At 39.7% G+C, this 21,831-nt stretch overlaps 1 protein-coding gene across 33 annotated transcripts in view; it reads right to left on the bottom strand.

Annotated features, from left to right (window-relative positions):
- Positions 1-5,138: 5,138 nt before the first annotated feature.
- Positions 5,139-21,831, bottom strand: part of RIMS1 (regulating synaptic membrane exocytosis 1) — a 317,874-nt gene continuing 301,181 nt past the window's right edge. For 29 of the 33 annotated variants that reach the window (XM_042016167.1, XM_042016168.1, XM_042016169.1 and 26 more), the window contains 5 exons: positions 17,745-17,886; positions 12,155-12,267; positions 9,712-9,813; positions 8,483-8,622; positions 5,139-8,102 (listed from right to left, as the gene is read on the bottom strand). In XM_042016167.1, the coding sequence (XP_041872101.1) occupies positions 7,884-8,102; positions 8,483-8,622; positions 9,712-9,813; positions 12,155-12,267; positions 17,745-17,886 (716 nt within the window). In that variant the 3' untranslated portion in view covers positions 5,139-7,883. The remainder of the gene's footprint in view (positions 8,103-8,482; positions 8,623-9,711; positions 9,814-12,154; positions 12,268-17,744; positions 17,887-21,831) is intronic. The other 4 variants (XM_042016198.1, XM_042016199.1, XM_042016200.1 and 1 more) reach the window with 1 other exon arrangement.

The following is a 21,831-nucleotide window of genomic DNA, read 5'->3' as shown; positions in this document are numbered from 1 at the left end:
CAGGGATCAAGTGGGCTGCTGGCAGCACTGGAGCAGAACAACTGAAAGCTGAGTCCAGGCACCAAACTACACTAAACTCAGCCTCACAGTTTTGCAAGAGCAATGATCAGGAAAAGGACAAGAGGAGGGAATAAGAAAATTTCTTACATTTTCTAGAAGAGCAGATACTGTACTTCAGCTGTCTCACAAATCTCAGGACCTTTTTCCTACCAGGTAAAAAGAAGCAAAAGAGGTCAACAAGCCACTCTCAAGCTGCCTGTGAGAAGCTTGTTGATGCTTCCTATTCCCAGCAATTACAGACTTTATGTGCCTCTTGAGACTAGGTACAGAGCAACTCAAAAGATTATTTGTGCCATCAACTTACTTCTTCTGTCCTGGTTAACTCCTAGAGAGTCACCTGTTAGAAAGAAAAACAATCACAGAATCAGCTAGGTTGGAAAAGACCTTTGAGATCATAAAGTCCAACCTATGACCTAACACCACCTTGTCAACGGTGCATCACATCTTTTTGACAAGCCCTGCTGTTTCCAATACCAAAGCAATGAAATTGGGCCAAATCCCTTGACCCTTCAGGAAGATGTGCACCGCCATCCATAAGGCTTTAAGGAGCAGCCACTTTTTTTTGGAGCTTTCAGTCAAAAAGACAGGGGCCAAGCAATTGTGCCAGAATTTCCCCGGGTCTCCCTTTTTGGTCCCCCCAGATGAACAGAGGCACTATTTCTGTCCCTTCCTTCCTCCCCCTCTGTGCTCCCCAAAGTTCTGCTCTGCTTTCCATGGGAACCTGTTTCTGACTTACTGGTTTACCCATTACAGAGCACCTGACTTCTTCAACATCATACGCAAAACTTTATCAGGGCTAATGCAAGAAACTCTCTTACACAATACAGAATTTGAGATTAAATATACCCACCTTTATATCCCCTTAATTCTAAGCTCACACACAGTGCACGTCAGACCATCTACAAAGAAAAAAGTGTGGGCAAGCTGTACGTGAAAACTGCACTGTTAGAAAAAGCTGCCTCTGTAGCACTCTGCTAGCGGCCATCCTTCTGACCTGTAGTATGAAGGATATCTGGGGACTCATTCCAAATCCAGATGTTCTCTGTCTAATTCAGGGCTGCATTCTCAGGCCTTCAAAATCCTAAGAAAGTATTTTACATGTTTTTAAAGCACTTATTTTTTATTGTAATTGCCATTATTTTCTTTTGTGTTGCTTTGCCATTCCTATGCACTCAAGGGTTGCTCACTTAGTCTCAGACCCTGTCTGTCACTCCGGAAGAAATGCACCCCTTTCTAAAACTAGAGGATGATGTTCGTGGGCTCTCTCTTTTGCTGCAGCTTTAACAAACAGAAGTCCAAGTATAATGCTGCTGCTGGCTTTGGCTTCTAACAGATTTTGCTCAGTAACTAATATTTAGAAAATGTTCCCCTCCAAGCTATCTCTCACTCTGAATCTAGAGAATCACTAGAATCACTAGATCTTTTTTGTTGTTACATGCTGGTGTAATATTGCTATATTTTTCCCTCTGTGTGGACACTCCTTCTATAGTATGCAAATATAGTTCTTTAACAGACTTCTAAATTTCTTTTTCAGTATATACTGTAACATTTAATTGAATTGCTATTTTACAATATTTGCTTAATTTGAAAATCTTCATTTTTGGTTTAAATTGCATGACAAGAGTTTTTAAAATATCTAGGATTGTCTTACTGCCCTCTCTATGAGCTTGTTCTAAATGGGATTATTATTCCGCCTTCCATAATTAGTGGTTTAGCATGGACACAGGCATCTTGGTTCTGTGGAGACCTGCTGTGATGAAGCAGCCTAGGCCAGTCAGACCAGACAACAGAAGGGTGCTGGAAATGCAGAGGTGATAGCGCTGCTGTACTTCCTGAAGAGTAGGAGTCTGGAACATGAGACATCTTCTCTATTAAAAACTTTTTGTACAGGAGTTGGCCTCAGCTAAATAAATTGCAGTATCTTGCTTAGGTGTGTGGCTCAGGAACTTTTATTTGGCTGTAGCTGAAGTAGAGTGACAAGGTTCAGTAGAGAAGATATTCCTTCCCGATACTTGTCAGTGTAAAAAAGGCTTTGGGAGCCAGAAGATGATGGAATCTTATTATATCATTTATATCCCTGAGGACCTCACAAATGCTTTTTGAACATTTATGTTCTGCTTTTTCTGTATTTATGCAGTATCTCTGAAATGGGGAATTACACTTACCCCCATTTAATTAATCAAAAAATGCTGAGTGGAGAAACCTGTAACTAGGTTCTCAAAGTCACAGTATATCCCACTGATATAAATGAGAAGGAAATGTGAAAAAAAGACTCAGTCTTCACTGAAGTGAATGATTTTAGACTTAGTGAAAATCCACACAGATGGTGATATCACACAGCCTTTCACTACAGACCGCTTCTTTACCATGTGGGCCACTACTGGTTTGTAACTGCATTTTAGCAGGGCTCTAGAGCTGTAGACGTGTTATGATCCAGTTTTAAGGTTCTTAGAAATGCCTCTGCCCAAATTAAGGTGCAAATGAGACCATATGCCAGTTACAATAGTAAGGGGTTTATTTGATGGTAAATATGTGTGTGAGAGAGAGAGAGAGAAAGAAAGAAAGAAAGAAGTAGAAAATAGGTGGGGGGGACAGAAAGAGTGACAGGGAATAAGGAAAAGATCACCACTCCGTGGACCCCAAGATGTCCCGTTGATCCTCTCCAGCTGGCCTTCTTGGTGGTGAAGGTCCCCTCAGAAGGCACAGAGTCCGATGGGTTTCTATGCTCAGGCTGGGTGGGCATGGCCGGCCATGGCCCCCTGGAGGGGGGGTCGGTCTCTCACAGCAGACTCTGGGTCTGTTGCACCACGTGCAGCCCTGTGGGGCCAAGCCTCTCATGTGAAAGTCCCGTGGATGTGCCCTGTGGGGTTGGGGGTTCCACAGCTGGGCCAGTTTGTGTAATGGAGGATGGGTGTTTATTGCCTCTCATCAGAGGTTACACCATGCACCCAAAACCTCCTCCTCCCCCCTCGGTTGGAGGGAGTCTGTGTAAAACTGGCTTCTGTGAGCTGTGCTCTCCCTCCACCCCAAACTCAACTGGGGATAGTTGTAGCAGGTGGCTTTGGCCATTTGTGGATGCACACCTTTCCCTCAGCCTGAGGTGACTGAACAATGTGTTTCCCTTTATCTAATCAACAGTTTGACTTTCAGTCCAAAGTCCCACTCTTCAGGGATGCTTCTTCGGTTGTAGCTTCTTTATAATGAGCAAAACTTTTTATCAATGTTTGAGGCATGAACTATTTTCAGTCTCTGACAACATGTTAAAAGTAATCAGAATAAATAATTCTGAGCTGTCCAATGAGTATTCTAATAATGAGCTGCTGCTCATCACCTTTTGAAGGCAGGTTTTCTAGAGGCCATCTAAGAGGTTCTGTGAAACCTTAGGTGTCACTCTTCTAGAAGCAAGCAGTGAAACCTCCAAAAGACTTGGCTGTTGAGAATGCCTTTCTCATACTAGCAGAGGTAAAAATACAGCTGTATATATGCCTTATCTGAATTTCTGTATTGGTAAACTGTAGTCTACAGATTTTGACAAATTTATGCCCTTTCCCTCAGTATCTTCTAAGACATATTGACCTGACGAGGCAGAATGTATAAGGTATGATGTCCCAATGCGCAACTATGGCTTCAAAACATACCAGTGACTAGAAAATACCTAACTAAGGAGCATTTCATTAGACTGAGGTCTGCAGCTGAATAATTATCATCACCTAGAAGGCAGTGTCCCCTCCTGTCTCTGGCACCCCAGAGAGGAGTTTGGATCACAAAACTCAGAAGACCATTTGATCTGTGTGACATGCCTGCCACACACAACCTGTTTCATAAGCATGGTATTTAACTACCAGCATACGTGGTCATTCCTGCAGACACTGAGAAAATTAATTCATAACCTGTGGATTTTCTTTTTCTCCTAGAAGGTAGCTGATGGGCTGCGAGTGAAGTATTTAGACTCTACTCTTGATAGTTGTTAGAAGGGTTTTAATCACTTATGACAACCAGAATGCTCATCATCTGGCTTGAGATATCACATCCTTTGACAACAGTAGAAAGCAGATTGCTTTCTGCTATGTTTGCAGAATTATAGTAGGATATGATGGAGTGAGTGTTTGGGGCTTTAAAGGAAGACTGCCATGACTTTCTTCATTTAAAGCAAAAGAAGAGTACAAATTCCATAATTCTTTTTCCTTGAGCTAAATGGGCTGTAGATAGTGGAATAAATGACTGCGCAGGAGCTGCAAACAGACAACTTCATAGAGGACAAGTCACAGGCTATAAGTAAAATCGTGGAGGACACAGAACAGCCACTGAATGTCTTCTGTGTATACCATATCATACCTGGGCTGAACGTGACTTCTGAGACCATCGTTTGTTTGTGAAAACAGGCAGCAAAAGCGTACATGTAATTTCTCTGTGAATTACAAAGACAGGAGGTAATGAAGCTGTGGTTTGTCCTACCCACTCACAGTAGTTCTGATGCCTCTCTAACACAAAGGTTAAGGCCAAAAGCTTTTTCCTCTGCCCACAAAGACAGACATAAATTTGCATTTCATTATAAAATTTAGAACATTTACTCATCACAAAGAAAATAACTGTCTGATTATATGGCAGGGATTATGAGTTAATAATCTTTGCTTTTCCCCTGCATGACATATATATTAGGCAATACTGCATTCTTAACAGAAAACCAAGGGGGAACTTCAGCTGATTTATTTGTGTATTATAATCCCAACACTCAGCAATGAGTTTTTAAAGCACAGCAGTCCCCGGTAAAGGAGTCCAGCACACAACTTATCAGACCTAGCATGCTCTACTACCTCATTCCTGAAATCTTGGCATTTATGATCCCTGTTCATCAGAAACACGATAAATGAAATAGTTCAGCATGTTCTTTTGCTGCCATATTTTCTGTCCTCTAGGGGGAGATCAGAAATGCTGGACTTAATTTATTTCTCAGGATCAGAAAGGAAAAGGTATCTATTGGACACAATGTTCAAAGTAATGAGATTAATGAAGTTGAGGGCTTTTTGCAACAGCATGACAAATTCTGTATTTAAACAGATCACTCCCACCACACAGAATAACATGCCTTTTGTTCAGAGATTTACCATGTTTAATTAGTCATTTTTTCAGTATCTTAACCATGTATTCAGTTAAATAAAGTAATAAACAAAAGTGTTCAAAGTGAGGCAATACTGTCTTTATGTTATTTTTAAATTGTGATCAGGTATCTGTGGGACATGGAAAACTAAAAAAAAAAGTACATAATATTTGCTTCTCTAGCAAAATTTTAGTGCCAAATTCTGCTCTCAGGTAAATTTCTATAAAGCATTGTTCATAACAGCATTACAATACAAGGGCATAGTCATGGGTTTAAAAAGTGCCAAAGGTCTGTAGTTGTTCTCATATCTTAAAGGTTCAGCACACACCAAGTGGAGACCTGGTGTCTGACTTGTATAGCCCCGCTGCCCTACTACAAGCAGCCACCACATCATTCCTCTCCAACAAACTGATTTTATTTCAACAGATAAAAATTTGTCTATTTTTTTTTTTTTAAACTTCAATTTGCCTGCTTCAACAAATGAGAGCACAATTTGGCTCCTCTCTCAGGAAAAAGGAAGCCAACCAAACATGACTTTCACCAGGCCTCAGTTTTTGGCCCCAGATTTCAACATACACTATTACAGCAATCAAAAGAACCATAGAAATTACTTATTTTACTGTTCCTTAACACATTTCACACAGTCCTGCAGCAAGCAGAATCACAGATGAACCTCAGAACATACAGAGAGCACAACTACTACACTGGACATGAAAAGGAAATTTTATTAAACATGTTTACATAACATGAGTTGGAAGTTCATTTAAAAGCACAGGGGAGTGTTAAGACAAGTGGTCAAAATAGAAAGATACTATCGAATTATAGCTAGTTGGTTTTTGGCCACTAAGACAGAACAGGATCTAGTAGTAGTGCACCAGTGCTTGAGTTCTTCCTGCTCAGCAGGTCGAGCAGTAACCAATCTGTGCCCTATGGAAAGATGGGCAGAATAATTCCCATGTGTTGAGTAATAATAAATAGTTCACTTGGTGCAGGCAGTATGTCTATGAATTAAAACCTAGTGTGTACACAGTTTCTACATGTGTTACAGCCCCACAGTAGGAATCTACACCAAAATAGTTATTAGAAGGAATTTGGTCCGTACTACATCACGTTTTCCATAGGGTAAAAAATAAAGTCCATCTATAGACATTTAGCACCAGACCCACAGACCTAGCCTGGCTAAAACCTGCAAAATGTCTATAAGAAAAATGGATGGCTTAGATTTCTTGGTTACTTCAGTATAGTAATTACGAGCAAACTGTACAAGTACATGCAACATACAAGCTGGCCTATGTGGAACTAACATACATTATTAAATAACCTTTTTCATCTCTTTTTACAAAACGTGCATGCAGCTTTGAACAGTTCCAAGTCATGCTGCTCTATTTGTGTGATCACAAAATTTAATGGCCTGTAAAAGGAGGGGAAACATACCAATGCACCTGCAGGAATCTGCAGTTCTTCGCACATTTACAGAATATCACAAGGGATTTCAAGGCCAAGAAGAACTCAGATGAATAAAAAGCAAATTGAAATTTGATTGTTTTTTTCTCCAAAAAGTAAGATATCTTGCGTTAAAAAATCAAGCCTTGTGCTTGCATCAATCTCAAAGAAATGTAAACTAAAATTTGATAAAAACATTATTAAGTGCAGAATATTTCAACTGGAATTTCCAGTGAAACACTGAACAACTCATACCATGCTCTATCCAGGGCAGACAGGTGCGTCTGAAGCGACACACATCAGAGAAGCCTGGGTACAGCTGAAAGTGTCATATGCTCAATTCATTCCTGGTCAACATTTTGGGAAGTCAAATATACATTTATACACAGAAACGTAAGTATTTCCTCTCCATTTCTAGGAGGAAAATTGCATTACCAGTAACATATTCAATGTCAAAATTAAGACTAAAGCTGCTTTATACCAGTCCCCAGCAGTAGTTGCAGAATTCTTCAAAATTCTTCCATGCAAAACATCATAAACAGAAAAGTTATTATATATATATAATGCAAACATATCTGCTTTTTACAAAGAAAAAGTGGCACTGTGATGATTTTTATTTTTAAGAATATAACTTAGGTTGGTATTTGTTCTGGGTTCCCGCGTGAGAGACTTGTAAGTACCAGAACTGAGAAACTATTTGAACTCTCTGGAATTGTAACTGTGGCTGTTGAACACTTTAACGATGCTTACAGAGATATGCTTCAGCCCTTTTTTGTTTGGTTTAGAAAAAGAAAGGAAGGGTCTCTGTTAGCATTGGGAGGACTTCTACAAAACTAGCAGAATCACGTGGCAAAAAACTAGTGGAAGTGACAAGTACAGAAAAACTGCTGAAACACCAGGAAGGTAACACTGCTTGAGGGCTCTCAAAATGTGAAAAATACAACATTGTTAACAGAGTGAGAGCTTCCAGTTTGGGTCATCTTTGACTTAGGTTGAATCTAAAGGTCCCTCTCTTTTTTCTTTTTCCTTTCTTTCTTTCTTTTTTTTTTTTTCTTTTAAAATCATTATAAGCATCAGTGATAGCTGCTAATAGATTAGCTGTATGTGATATACCTTTGTTCTGTCAATTTAAGCCATCTCTCAACAGACAGACATATGTTTGGATAACTACTACAAGCAAAAACAGAAGTGATTGTCTCTCTCCAACAGTGTTTTTTGATCATGTGAATATCTGATTCCAATTGTTATCCTGGGTGATGTTTTGAATAGACAGCACCTGCTACTACGATCTAATGCAGGGAGGCCCAGTCGAACTTTCCAGAGATGACTGGGAAGCCCTGCGTGTCAGGGGAGTCAATGTTGGATCCACTAGCGATGAAGGTGGAAATAATTTATACCAGCCTATTACCACACTGGACAGATCCAATTCCTCCAGAAGGATCTGGGCAACTCCCATGAAGCATTTGTGGTCCATTCGGCCATAGTCTCCCCAAACTATTACCTGGAAGAACATAAAATTAAGGTTCATGATTGTCCCCAAATCCATGCTCACACAGGGTTATATACTTAAACCCGTGCTTATGTATGTTCACTCTTGCTATTATATATGTTAGCATAAGGAAAATGTTATTCACAAGAGTGAATGATTACTTCCCTTTCATGGGAAAACCTCATGGCAGGACAGGAGCAAGAGTCAACAAAAGAGAAATGTTCCATTTGCAATAAGACATTTTGCAAGTCTGAAACCACAAGCCACAAGGATGTGTTTAATGGTATTTATAAAATTAAATGCTTAGTAAGTTGGAATGGATTTACACATACTGGTTAAATTTAAGTAAACATGCAAATGACAGCCTAAAATGGGATTAAGAAGAAACTGACCTGAAGGACTTTACCCTGTGGACTTTCTTCAAAAACCAGTGTCTGTTGGTACAGAGGATCAAGGGTCTTCCTTGCAATTCTTGTCTTCTTCTTAGCTATACATGCTCCATTTTCCAGTAAATACACTTTGACATACGGAGCTGCAGACAGAACATCAAGAATGTTATATTTGGACTTACGGTGCACATCTGAAATGGAGGACAAATGCCTTAAAAGGAAGCAGAGTGGAGAGAAAATGGCACAACTTATCTTCATTGTATCTTTGCAGTTGTATAATCTGAATACAATTATATTCATAAAACAGATGACACAGCCCACAAGAAATCAAATTGATTTTTATAAACTTTGAATGTAGTGATCTAAGATGTTACTAACAACAATTACACTTCATGTCTGTCATTTTAAAAACATTTTGTTTTTCCAGGAATTAAATGTCACTGATGGCTATTCTGGAGTCTCTATAAATGCTTAGGGGTCAGAGATAGTTCAAAGCAAAAGGAATATTTAAAACTATGCCACTCCTATGACACACACATGAATTGCTCTTTCATCTCTAGCTCCTAAGGAGATTGCAAAGTACCATTTTCACTAAATGTTATCTAAAAGAACTGTTCCAGGTGTTACAATAAGCAGTGGTTGGTCTATTGATTCTAAATCTCCTCTAATAATTATTTCTATAAATAACTAGAAGTTCAACAAATGTCCTTATAAAATGATTCAATCTTATTACAATATACATGATACAAATAATTGACACTGACACTAACACTAGCACAAACTGCTGCCTTGAGGCACTGTTATGTACAGAAGACCCTGACACGTGCGTTTAAGTTGTTTCTTCAAAGCACTTTCACCTGTTCTCCATCTCTTTTCATGGCAAACAAACACAAAAAACCTCAGCTATATAGACAAAGCCCTTCTGAGATATATAACCTGCCTAAGTTACACAGAAATATTTCTACAAATGTTCCTTCCAGAACAGATGTTGAGTTGCTGAAAATGATTCCTTGAAAGGTAGCATGCAACGGGCAGATGCAAGGTGGTAAGAAGTGGACATTGGTAGCAAGGATATATCCACGCACATACTCCTTGTTGAAAAGCAAACCAAACAAATGCAAAGGTAGTGACAGCTAACAAGGAGCTCAAAAAGCATCCATTCCCCAGTTCATCGGTATATTTCATAGTGTTGTTTTATATTCATATATTGTCTATTTTTTTTTTTTCCATACCTGGGGTAGATTTGGAGCCAGGTTTTTGTGTGAGGCCACGGGCTCTAATGACTTCTACTTCTAACTGGCCTTTTTTATCCACCATTCCAATTTGGATGTCACCTGAGAGGGAGAAGAAAGAAATTCACATTTTAGAGAAGCAGTACAGCACAGGAGACAAGGTATAAGAGTGAGAAGGAGAAAGACTAGTATGATGTTATTCTGCTGTATTACTGTGCTTGTTGCGTCTCCTGATGATCCGTTTAGCTTCTCCATTATTAAACAAGGACTAAATAATATATAATTAGGGAGCATGGTGCCCTCTCTAGGTATACAGTTCATACCAGCTAAAAAGGTATTTTTTTTCTTCAAAAGTCTCCACCAAGCACACACGTGACAATTTTTCCATTTTTATCAATATTCCACACACATTTTTGGTGTGAATAAAATGTCACAACATGTTAAGAAACTGCTTTCGTTTCGAAACAGTCAAACTTGTTTCCTTGCCTGAGTTTTGACAAATGACATTTCCTGCAGAAAAAGGAAACTGCTTGCTCTGAGACCAAGCACTGTTCTGATCTAGATCAATAAAATAAAAGGGCAGTAAACTATGTGCTGATGCTCAAAGCGTTATGTCTCTATGCTTTCATATATCATGAAATCAGGTGAGTAGAAATCTAACTTAGATCAAAATAGATTAAAATAGGCCACTTAAAAAAAATGCACAGTATGGCATAGGCAGCTACATGACACTTGAGCAAATAAATGAACTATATCCATGAAACATATGAGGACGTATATATTTGAGATGTAAGCTCTAATTGTCTAAAAAACCAAATTCAGAAATAGTAGTCCTGAACCGTAGAATTTGGGGTCTAGATTTAGAGAAAGAGCATTTTGAAATTAATTGGGCATGGGATTTTTACATGTTTCTCTAACAGCATATTAAAGCAGTGTTTATACCTTGGTATGTGAACTATGACAGAACAGCAGCAAAGATTTTTTTATCATTAAACTCTGCTTGAATAAACACAGTCGTGTTCTTCACTAAAAATAGTTCAGAGGAAAATTCCAACAAGCATTTTTAAGAGCACATCACTGTATCTCATATCCAAAATAAAATATGCAACAGGGAACCAGAAGGGGGAGCGATAATCCAAACATTTTCAAATCATCACTGGTGAAAGGATAGCACAGAGCAGGTCTTCTAAAAATTGTAAAAAAACATGATGGAGAGCTTTCTGGGGGCCAAAACTTCAGCCTGTAGTAGATACAGTTCTAAAAAAAGTCCAAATAAATGTTTTACACAAGTTATCTGCAGAAAAATCTTTAGTTGCAAAACAAGATTAAAATAAAGAGACAGAAGAAGACCCTTGTACACATACCAACAAAGCCATTTAGATATTTATTGGACAAACAATCTCACAAATATATTTTCTTCCATAATAATAATAAAATATTAATTTAATAGGTTTGATGATTATTAATGCTCTAGTAGCAGTCATTTAGATTTATACAGCAAGTTTTGCCTTAGAGGGTACTCAGAGCATTCTCAAGATAGTTTTCCTTCTGCTCATGAGTTGGGAAGGGAACACTGTCTTTTGCAATTTTTTTTTCTGTTTCTCTCTTCTTTTTCAGATGTATCTCAGTAGCCCTTCCTAAAGCTGGTTTTCCCAAGACAGTTGTATTGAAGTATTGGCTATTTATAATTTCCAGCAGAAGTATCATTACAGTAGTGTATCAAGGAGTCGTCAATTAGCATCCTAAAGCATGTCTAAGAACTGCTCATATATAAACAAAAAAACCCCAAAAACCCCCAACCCCAAATCTTTCCAAAGATACTTACACAGTCCTGCACTCTTGCACTCCTTATACAACTCATACTCTGTTCATAAACAAGCTACAGCTAATGCTGCTAAAGGAAATTACAGAGTGGTCTGGAACACAGAGATCACAGATAGCCCCAGGCAGCTGTTGAAGAAAAGGATTTTGTGTCTCTCAAGACAAGCACTGGCTTTATCAGTGACTGATTATTGGGCATTGCAAATGTTTCCAGAAGTTTCACTTTCTGGAGTTAGATGAACTAAGCTTGGAAAAGTGCAGTTTGGCCAGAAACCCTGTCACATCCAATATAATCTGTTTCAAGTAAATACAAACTCTGAACAGTTGAGATTTTGCAGTGAGCTACAACTGGAGAAGCCACAATAATTTTGTGTGGGAAGTAAAACCCCTATCTTCAAATTGCAAGTAAGATTAGCCAATACCCCAAATGGAGCAAATACTGTTTCTCACCCCACTTTGAATGCTGCCATGATAGGAACACCGGTAACTGCATATAGGACAATCATGTTGATAATGAAGGAAGACATTTGGTAAAAGTCTTTTTGGTGCTGTAGTCTGCCAGTGTGTGCATTAGTTAATTGTCTTATTATTCATTTAACAGAGGAGAACGTATCATTCTTACCCATGGCAGGGGTTGCTAGTGTTTGTCGGCCTACTAACTGTGCAGGTCCCAGTCCATCGAGGAAATCACTGAACTGACTGTCAGCGCCCAGCCGTACTCCAGGAAATATTAAGCTGAAACAAAATAAAAGCTGGTTAAGCATAAGAACATGATTAATTTCTGTCATCCTACAGTATTTACTTCAAAAGTACTACTTATACAAAGCAAGCAGCTCAGGATACACAAGCACAAATCATTCTGCAGCATCAGGAAGAATACGTTTCCCATGGACCCCAAAGCAGTGTAGAGAAATTCTGCACATCGACTCAAAGTAGTCCATAAAATAGGTCTTGCTAAGGAGGTCTCCAGAAGCAGTGAAGTCTGACAGGTAAATAGACTATGATTGACCTTGTCTGAGAAAACATAAAAAGCTTCATGAAATTTAATAGCCTATTCTTCATTAGTGAGTGTGTGATTTACAGAGATCCAAACCCCATCAGCATCAGTAAGAACAAATAGGGAAAACAGATGTATGCACTAAATTAATCTGATTGCTGCAGCTGTTTAATGAAGCAGCAAACTGGCAGGTAGTAGTAGTGGTGACTGGAGCTAAACCTAATGCCACTCACTAGCCAAAATATTCTGGCAGACAAATCTGTATCTACAGTTGCTACCCACTCCTCTCTCAGGATAGAAACTGAACTGTAACACATCAGCACAGCATATATGGAAACATTCAAGGCCAGGTGAGACAGGGCTTTGAGCAACCTGGTCTAGTTGAAGATGGCCCTGCCCAGGGCAGGGGATTAGACTAAATTACCTTTACAGGTCCCTTCCAACTCAAACTATTCTGTGATACTATAATGTGTGCTTTGCCAAGCTGCTTTCTTATATTCCATAGTCTCCACTTTATTTTAATAGATATACACTCTTCAAACAATAACAAAAGAAATCAACAAAACAAAAAAAGAGAGAAAGAGAGAGAAAGAGTGATCCATGGTGGGAAGACTCCGCTTTGACTTCCTTATAACAATTATGAGAAATAAAAGAACAAACTTTGAACCAAGTATAGACAACATATTCCCCAGCAGGCCATCCACCACTCTGTATCTGCTTCTCCCTCAAAGGAAATTCCCTGTTAGACTGCAATAAATAATAAAAAACTTCCTTATAAAACCAAAAGCATCTAGTGTTAAAAGCTTTGATTTCTGCACATCAGGCTTGTGTGCTTCAGCGATTCAATTCACAGTTCTTTGCAAAGCGAGTAGTTGCACAGAGAAAGTCTATTTCTCTCTTGAAGACTAACTGTTCTTTTTATTCCTGCATAAACTTATGGACTGTCTGTGAAAAAAGCTGGTCAGAAAATATCATAGTATCATAGAATAGCCTGAGATGGAAGGGACCCACAAGGATCATCAAAATCCGACTCCTGGCCCTACACAGGACAGCCCCAAAAATCCCACCGAGTGCCTGAGAACACTGTCCAAATGCTTCTTGAACTCTGTCAGGCTGGATGCTGTGACCACTGCCCTGGGCAGCTTGTTCCAGAGCCCAGCCACTCTCTGGGCGGAAAAACTTTTTCTAACATCTAACCTAAACCTCCCCTTATTCAGCTTTATGCCATTTCCTTGGCACAGCTTTTTTCATTAGAAAACTCTGATTTTCCAAAAAGTAAGTTTTTTCACAGAAATTTAGTTTTAAAATTTTTTTTTTTTTTTTTAAATATGGTTTCTTTAGATGGAGGAGGAAAAGAAGCTCAAGGTCTCCAATTCATAACATCAAGATGTGGTCTGCTTCTCTCCCCAGTGGCTTTCACTCTTGCCTCTGCTATGAAAAGTTTCTTGCTTGTTTCTTTGGCCTTTTTTCCACAAAATGTGTTATATTTTGCCACAGATTGACTAACAACATTGAAAATATTCACTTGAGAGCACGCTTCTAGCTATACTTATGATAATGAAGGTAGGAAGTACACATTCATCTGAATGTTTATTAATTCATTAAACTCCAGTTAAGGGTCAAGCAAAAGAACATGACAAGTTGCCTGGGGTACCTACTGTAGGAATAGCTGAGCTATACATCTGATTGGTCTTTGGAAATGCAGGATCAGGCATGATATTGTCAATAAACTATGTGATCCTGGAAGTAAAATCAGTGTCAATGTACACACACATACAAGGAAGGACAAGAAACCAGTGCAGACCTACCATAAGCACTTCCTAATCATCATCATTACTCACCTACAGTAACATGAAGAGTGAACTGCAGAAAAAACACTACTCAAGCAACCAAAGTTAAGATCTTGCTGATTTTGATGGGAATCTCGCAAGAAGGAAAAAAAACCCTTCCAAACAGCTTCACTACTCAAAATAAAAGGTGCTGTCAAAAGCTGATTCAGTGTTCACACTAGATATAACATCTGAAGTTAAAGCTAACTTTTCTAATGCTAAAAAATAGCCCAGACAATGAGGGAGAGGATTTTAGGATCAGCTGGCAGAGTGCATGTACCCTGATTATGTGACAGAGCTATGCAGCTTACTCTCCTCCTTGTAGTTGTGTCACCTCATGTTCTAGAAATAAGCCAGTAATGCATTTGGAGGAAATAATTAAACAGTAGACACTTGTTGTCTTGTACATCTTTCTTTAACCATTTAACCTTCTTCTCTCACTGTGATCTAAACCCAAGAGCTGCTGTAAACTAACAGTATTCTGTAGAACTCATGTAAATTTCCAGAACATCTAAGGATTTGATCTATAGCTAAATCACAGAATCACAGAAAAAGAGAAGACTTCAGAGAAGTTTTCTAAGCCACAAAGTGCAGCACCACACTGAACAGAACCCTCTGGTATCCCTTTTGCCTACGGCATTGTGTCCTGTTTAATGAATATTTCTCTACTCTCATTGCAGCAAGATACATTTAACTGTTTCACCTGAGTTTTGCTATCTGCCCCCTTTGGCTCATTCTTCCAGGCTTCCCTTCAGAGTCACTGTTAGATATTGATGGTGTTCTCACTTCTTTAGACTCACTGTTTTCTCTTGCCACAGACTGGAATAGAGATGTGGTGGTCAGGGACAATGTTTAAGGCTAAGGTCAAGTACAGTTTGAAGTCAGGAAATAAAACTGAGATACACTGAGGATCAGGCATCAACCAGAATAAGCTGGTAACTATGAAGCCAAAAGTCTGGGACAGAAACATAGTGAGAACTTAGGGTGCTAAAAGTTCGGATCAAAGAAGCAGGGCAAACATGGGTCAGATGTGAAGATAGCAATTGCATGGGAGAGCTGAGGTAAGGAGCACTGTCAGAGGCAGAACTGATACTGGAGCAGCAAGAGATGGGGAGCAGGCACAAGAGCTATTGAGGCAGAAACAAGACATGCAATACAGGTAGTGTGACTACCAGCTTATGATAGTTTAAAGATGTACTTAGTTCTAAAGGGGAGTTAAATGTGGATGGTATCTTTTCAGCTTTTTACCAGCTAAGCTAGTGGTTTAATGCCTTAGAAAGCCTCGAGCAGCCTAGAGAGGTAGCACGGGCCATCTAGCACTTTAGTAGCTCTTAAATCGGTACCTGTATCAGCTGCAAAGCAAATACCATCAGCAGAAGCAAAGAGGGAGAAATATAGCTCCCTGCTCGCTCAATTCCCTGCAGTTAGAAGCTTTCAAATGAGACAGACAACAAGAGATGGTCACAGGAAGGTAGCTGACCCAAGAGAGGGCGGATCCCTCCCTTGATCATCTCTTTTATTCGGAGAAGGGGAAAGGGGAGGACTGGGGGTGGACCCGGGGTGACCGGCCATTCAGACACTCTGTTAAAGAGTTTGAGTTACATTTGGTTTTGCCCGCGCTTGGAACAAAGGAGCTCGGTGCACATGGCAGAGGCAAGTGTCTTGGGGAGGGGAAGCTCAGAACAGGCAGCAACAGGGTCCCACTATGCACACCCGGCCTGCAATATGTCCCAGTAAGAAGCAAGCACTCTGTTTACTTCTTAAGCTTGCTTTCCTCACTGTCTTACTCAGAGTCTGGTTCTCAAAACAGGTATTTTATGGCTCTGCCTTTCTATCCTCCAGACGCCTGCTGTGACCTCCAGATCCAGACCTTGGCTGCCCCAGCCCTGCCAAATCTATTTTCACACAATGAGGGTGGAACAGAGTATTAAGCTGTTCCACTGAAAATGTCCTCACCCTCAGTGCTGGGCTCCCACCTCTCCTCTCCACTGCTGACCAGGAAAACAGGCTCCCTCAGCTCCTTCCTAAAGGGTGCAGTTTATTGGGGCCTCTGTCACCAAGGTGAGTAACTGGTGCCTTACAGACTGACACTCCAGCATAGAGAAAGGAAGGAGGATGGCAGGGCAGAGTGTTGAAAGGGTAAAAGTAATGGCCTATCAAGGAATCATAATGGGGAAAACACTGGGATATTTTACTCTTGCCCCTCATTCTTCATCTGATCTTTATCTGCTTTGGTTTTGAATTATTCATGATGGAGCCTGTTTTTCTTACATGGCTCTTAAAATTCTTAGCATTATCATAGAACCATAGAATGGTTTGGGTTGGAAGGAACCTTAGTAATCATCAAGTTTTGATGCCCCTGCCATGCACAAGGACATCTTTCACTAGATCAGGTAACTCAAAGCCCCATCCAACCTGGCCATGAACACCTCCAATGATGAGCCAATCCACAACTTCTATGGGCAACCTGTTCCAGTGATGTAAAAATATTAGGGTGGTGAGAAGATCTGATTATAGAGGCACCTTTACACAGATCCTTGTAACCACCACCAGAGCAGCCTTGGCTCTTTGTGCCCTCATACAATGTGCAGTAGCAATTGTGGTAACACAGTAAGCATATAAAAAGATGAAGCCAAGGAAGTCCAAATCTCTCATTTTTTTCCGGGTCTATAAAGCTGCATTTGCCTACCCCCATTTCCCCCTTTTTTGGGGAGTCAACTTCTAAGAATTCCCTAGGAACCACTGTACCTTGATACATGCAGTAGAGTCCCACTGAGAACTGTGGGGAGGCTGGAGTATTCCTTCACATTTTGAAGAACTGCTTTTGTTCTCCTTTCCTACATACCAAATTGTTCAGCAGTGAATGAAAACAGCTGCCCCATTCCCCACAGCTGTCTGCCTGACTTCAGCTGATGTGGCATCTGGGCTCTGGGTTTACAGTTCTTAATAAGAGATTTGGAACAACTCCAAATTAAACTTTCTTTGTATATAGTATTGCTGAACAAAGTTTCAAACCACAGGGATTCACATACAACATCTGAAGTTTAACTCTGAGGTAATCCAAACTTACCTCAAAGAAAAAGTACCCCTATGTATTGTTTTGAATAATGCAGTCTTAATTTTGCTGTCTTGATGAACAAAATGCCTCACTGGATGACAGGGAAAATGAGAATTCTTAAGAAGTCCTCTCTCAATTTCAATTTCCATGAAATTTGTGTTATGTACCTAAAATGGTGTTTCAGTTTTTCAAATGTTTCAAGAGAAAGAAACTCTACACAGAGCTACCCCCTTCAGCTAGAGTTTGGGACATCCCAACTAATGGGGAAAGAAACTTCTACTACATTAGAAACTTCTCCTACATTACTGATATTTTTAATGCCACTTACTTGCCCTCAGAGCTATAACTGTTTATGCTGCCGTCAGTGGATTCTCGACTTGGCTGTCGAACCATACGACTTCTCATCTCTGCTGCCATTCCTGTTTCTGTGCTTCTCTGTATCGTGCTCTTTAGCTTCTTGCTGCCAGCCTCTGAAAGCAGAGAAAAAGAAGCAGCAATTAGAATAACTTAGAGCAAAGCCTTCCCTTGCAGTTTTCACACAAGAACAGTGATCTGACTTGGTCATTACTATTTACTAACATAAAAAGACTTTTCCAATTGAAGAAGCAATCTCTCTTCCTCAGCCGCAAACTGGAAATTACTTCTCTTTAAAAGGCTGCAACATGAAGATCTTCATGAGGGCAAACTGTTAGAAACTAGATGTCTTGTTATTAACCTTTACACAGGTGGAATGCACAGGTCATGATACTGTCTACTAACCACATACTTGATGATGTGCCTCTAGCCACCTTGCTAGCTTGGGTGACTGCAAAAGAAGTTACAATTCTCACAGAAAATAAAAAAAGGGAAAAAACCCATCATGCATTCCACAGAAAAATGTTAGGTACAAAGATACTTACTATCAAAAATATAATAATGTGTTTTGACTTGGCAGAATCTTACTTCTCACCACAAAATGTCTTCAAAGTAAACAGTGAACTTTACAGAACTTAATGATCCCAGAAGTTCTGAAACAGAAATAACTCTTGGGGAATTTGTTTGGGAAACCACAGAATGGTTAAGCTGGACAGGATCACAGTGGAGCATGGTCCAACCTCCCTGCTTCCTAGAGCCCATTGCACAGGATTGTGTCCGGACAGTTCTTGAGTATCTCCAGTGAAGAGACTCCATAACCTCTCTGGGCAATCAGACTCTAGGCTTGCAACTGTAAGATTAGAAAGTAATGTAAATATTTTGAAATTGTTTAAAGACTTCATTCATTTGGTAAAGCTGCTATCCCACATCCTTTAAAATGCAATTTGATTTTGACACAGAAGTTTTCATGTTTCCCTTGAGCAAGAAGAGCTTCCAGTCCTTTAGAGATTCTCTGTGTTATGGCTGATGTAGAGTGAATTCTGCTGTCACACAGCAGAAATTAAACTTCTAGATGATGATAGTTGTTCTCAATGATCTTCAAATTTCTTCCACCAAAGTCTCCATGTGATGTAATAACATGTATTGTCCTCAAACTCAGTGTCCTGTTTTTTTTTTCATTTAGTTCGAAATAGGAACCCAAAGTTCAATGGGTAACATCACTTTCTCTCAGAAAGTACTAGATTTGACAAAGTTTCATGTAAGTTCATGCTAAAACATTCTTCTGCATTTTCCTCTTCAATTCAGTGCTCCTTTATTCACCTCTGCAAAGTCTGCATGCATCTTTTTCATGGTCTGCTCAGGGAAACATCTGAAAAAGCAAATATTTCTTCCATCTCCACTTGCAGTGGAGACTGAATTGCTCTGAAAATTTTTCACCTTCCTGTTTCACAGGCACATTGTTGATGTTTGAAACTGACAGATCTTGACAGATCTTATTCATCACAATAAAACTTGAGACTTTTGTAGGCCCCACATAGCCTGCCCATTGCCCAGGGTGTTTAAACAGGCTGTGGAGATCAGCTGGCCCTTGCTCTTTGGGTCAGCACGCTGGTGGAGGGCAAGGAGAAATCATACCATACAGCTATCAGAGGAACCTCTTTGAAGCTATTGGGGAAACAGCAAATATGGCCAAAGTGAGAGAATTTGTATGTTGGACTTAGAGGAGACATGCCCACAGTGAAATGGGCTGTGGTTTCCCTCTCAAGCTTTTTAGACTGGGGTTGTTATATCTAAGGCCGTTAAGCAGCACTCAAATGCCCCTGAGTGGAAGAGATCAGCTACTTCCATAGACGCTTTTCTTCCTTATGAGGCCAACAGCTCTGAGGTTTTCCTGTGGGCCACTACAGCTCATCCATATTCCCAGTCCTTGGTCAGTTGAAAACACATTATCCAATGCTGCTAAATGTGAGGTAGAATAGGGTAGGCAAGGTACACCAGGCAGACCAGGGTCCACTCTTACACAGTGCAGGTGGCTGTGGAAGGGATTTGCTGGAGCTTCAGTAATTCTGTATATAGAAACCCAAATGCTACATTTGGTCCTGAACTTTCTCTTAAAAAACTGAGGGAGTGTTCAGCATATCAATGCTAATAGGCAGGCTGAGCCTCAAAAATAACTCAAAAGGCACCTAAGAAGTACAAGTCATGCACAGAGTTGTACTCCACAGCAGGATTTTCAGGTTTTCTGTAGGTATGCATTTTCCACCCATATTGTTTTCTCAATCTCTCTCTCTCTCTCTCTCTCTCTCACCAGGTCCTGTCTGAAAGTGTCTCTGTTTCCATCAGCTCCTACAAAGCATGTGAGATTATGTGGTTTAACCCCTGCTTACTTTTCTGGAGCCAGCCAGATCAGCCAGCATGACCTGGAGGATATAATAGGGTAGAGCCTGAAATGTGTTCGGCTGAATAGGGTTGCTTGTGAGTGTTCAGGGCTCAGGAAAGGTAAATGAGGAGACTCTAGAGGCAGCTATAAGACCATCATGCTCTTGGCACAAATTGGTAAAGAGATGTTGTTCTGGACCACCTGGGCAACATGGTGGGTGCTGAAACTTAGGCTTGAGAGCCAAGTTGTTGGGACAGATAATGAATATAATCATGGAAATAATCACTGTATAAAATATCCATTGACTAAATTACCAAAACTAATATTTTAGCTTTGAGCCACAGTAGAGATTGAAAACAGCAGGTGGATTTTTTTTAGAGTACTGTTACATTGTCATGGATAACACTGGTATTGCTGTTTAAACACTCTTCGCTCCACATATTTTAAATGCACAGACCATGAAGTAGGAATCCTTGTGTATGGCCACAAGCAAGTCTAAAACCTTGTCTCACTGAGCTGCAAGTACCAGACTGTCTTTTTCCAAGTACTTTTCAAGTCACTGCTCTCTGTCTTACAGTGCCAGATTCTACTTCTTCCTCATTTCTCATCAATATTTTTTCTTTTCAGGTTGAAGATTAAAAAGCATCCTTTTGTCTCTCCTTATAATTGCTATTAAGACCCACAGTGTTTCCCAGGAAAACTAAAGTCCTCCAATTTATTTACTTTTATAACCTCAGTCTTAATCTTCTGAAGTACAATCAGAAATATAACAGTAGCCCAACAGAAGGATAAAACACAAGAGTTTAATGGCATAGAGAAAATTGCTTTTGCCCATGGATAAGAACCAAAATACTTGTTGCACAGGTTTTGGAAGTTTTAACCTTGGTCACTTACGCATCTCGTATCTAACAAGACGTAATATATTATTTTTCCAATTTTAATGCAAAAAGTGAAGAGGCGGTTTATGTTGTTAGTGTGCTCCTGTAAACTCAGCAAAACCTAGTTCTGTGAGGGAAGGAGGTGCTCAGCATGCAGATGAGTTGGGAACTGCTTCTATTTCTAAAGGTGCCCTGCTAACATGAACTCACGCTGGGGTACAATTCCAGTGCTGCCTTGACTGCACAATGAAATAAGGGATCCAAACAACTACCAGTGTTTTCCCTGCTATTGATAATACTTCTAAAAAACCTTTCATTTTCATCTTGTATTACTGTTAATCTAACAGCTCTGCATATATCTTTGGAATGCTGTCTTTACATGAATAATGCAGGTTCATAAAATATTCAGTATCTATGCTGTGACATAATGAGAAGATTTTCTGCTCTTGTCAGGATATCAATTGGAGAATGCTTGATCCTGCTCCCAATTTTTATTAGTTTGACACATACAATTAAATTTTATAATACATTACAGTTATTTGCCTGAACTGTATAAATTACACTATATTCATTGTGCAGGCTGAAGATGTCTCTATACTGAATACCATTTAGAGGTAAAATTTACTCCAAAATGGTCTATCTGCTTCTCTGCTGTGTCAATTGTGAAAGGATTTCTGCATGCAGGAATGCAGACTGATGTGCATAAATTACATGTAGGTAATTTATGCACATCAGTCTGCATTCCTGCATGTTAAACCTGGTTTAACAGGTACAAACTAGAGAAAAACTACTACAAAGTAATT

This window comes from Corvus kubaryi, unplaced genomic scaffold (genome assembly GCF_017639235.1).
Source record: "Corvus kubaryi isolate FWS band 111438036 unplaced genomic scaffold, C.kubaryi_AGA036_p1.0 split3-73, whole genome shotgun sequence".
NCBI lineage: Eukaryota > Metazoa > Chordata > Aves > Passeriformes > Corvidae > Corvus > Corvus kubaryi.
Note: the sequence above shows the minus strand (reverse complement) of the source record. Positions and strands in the feature narration are given on the sequence as shown.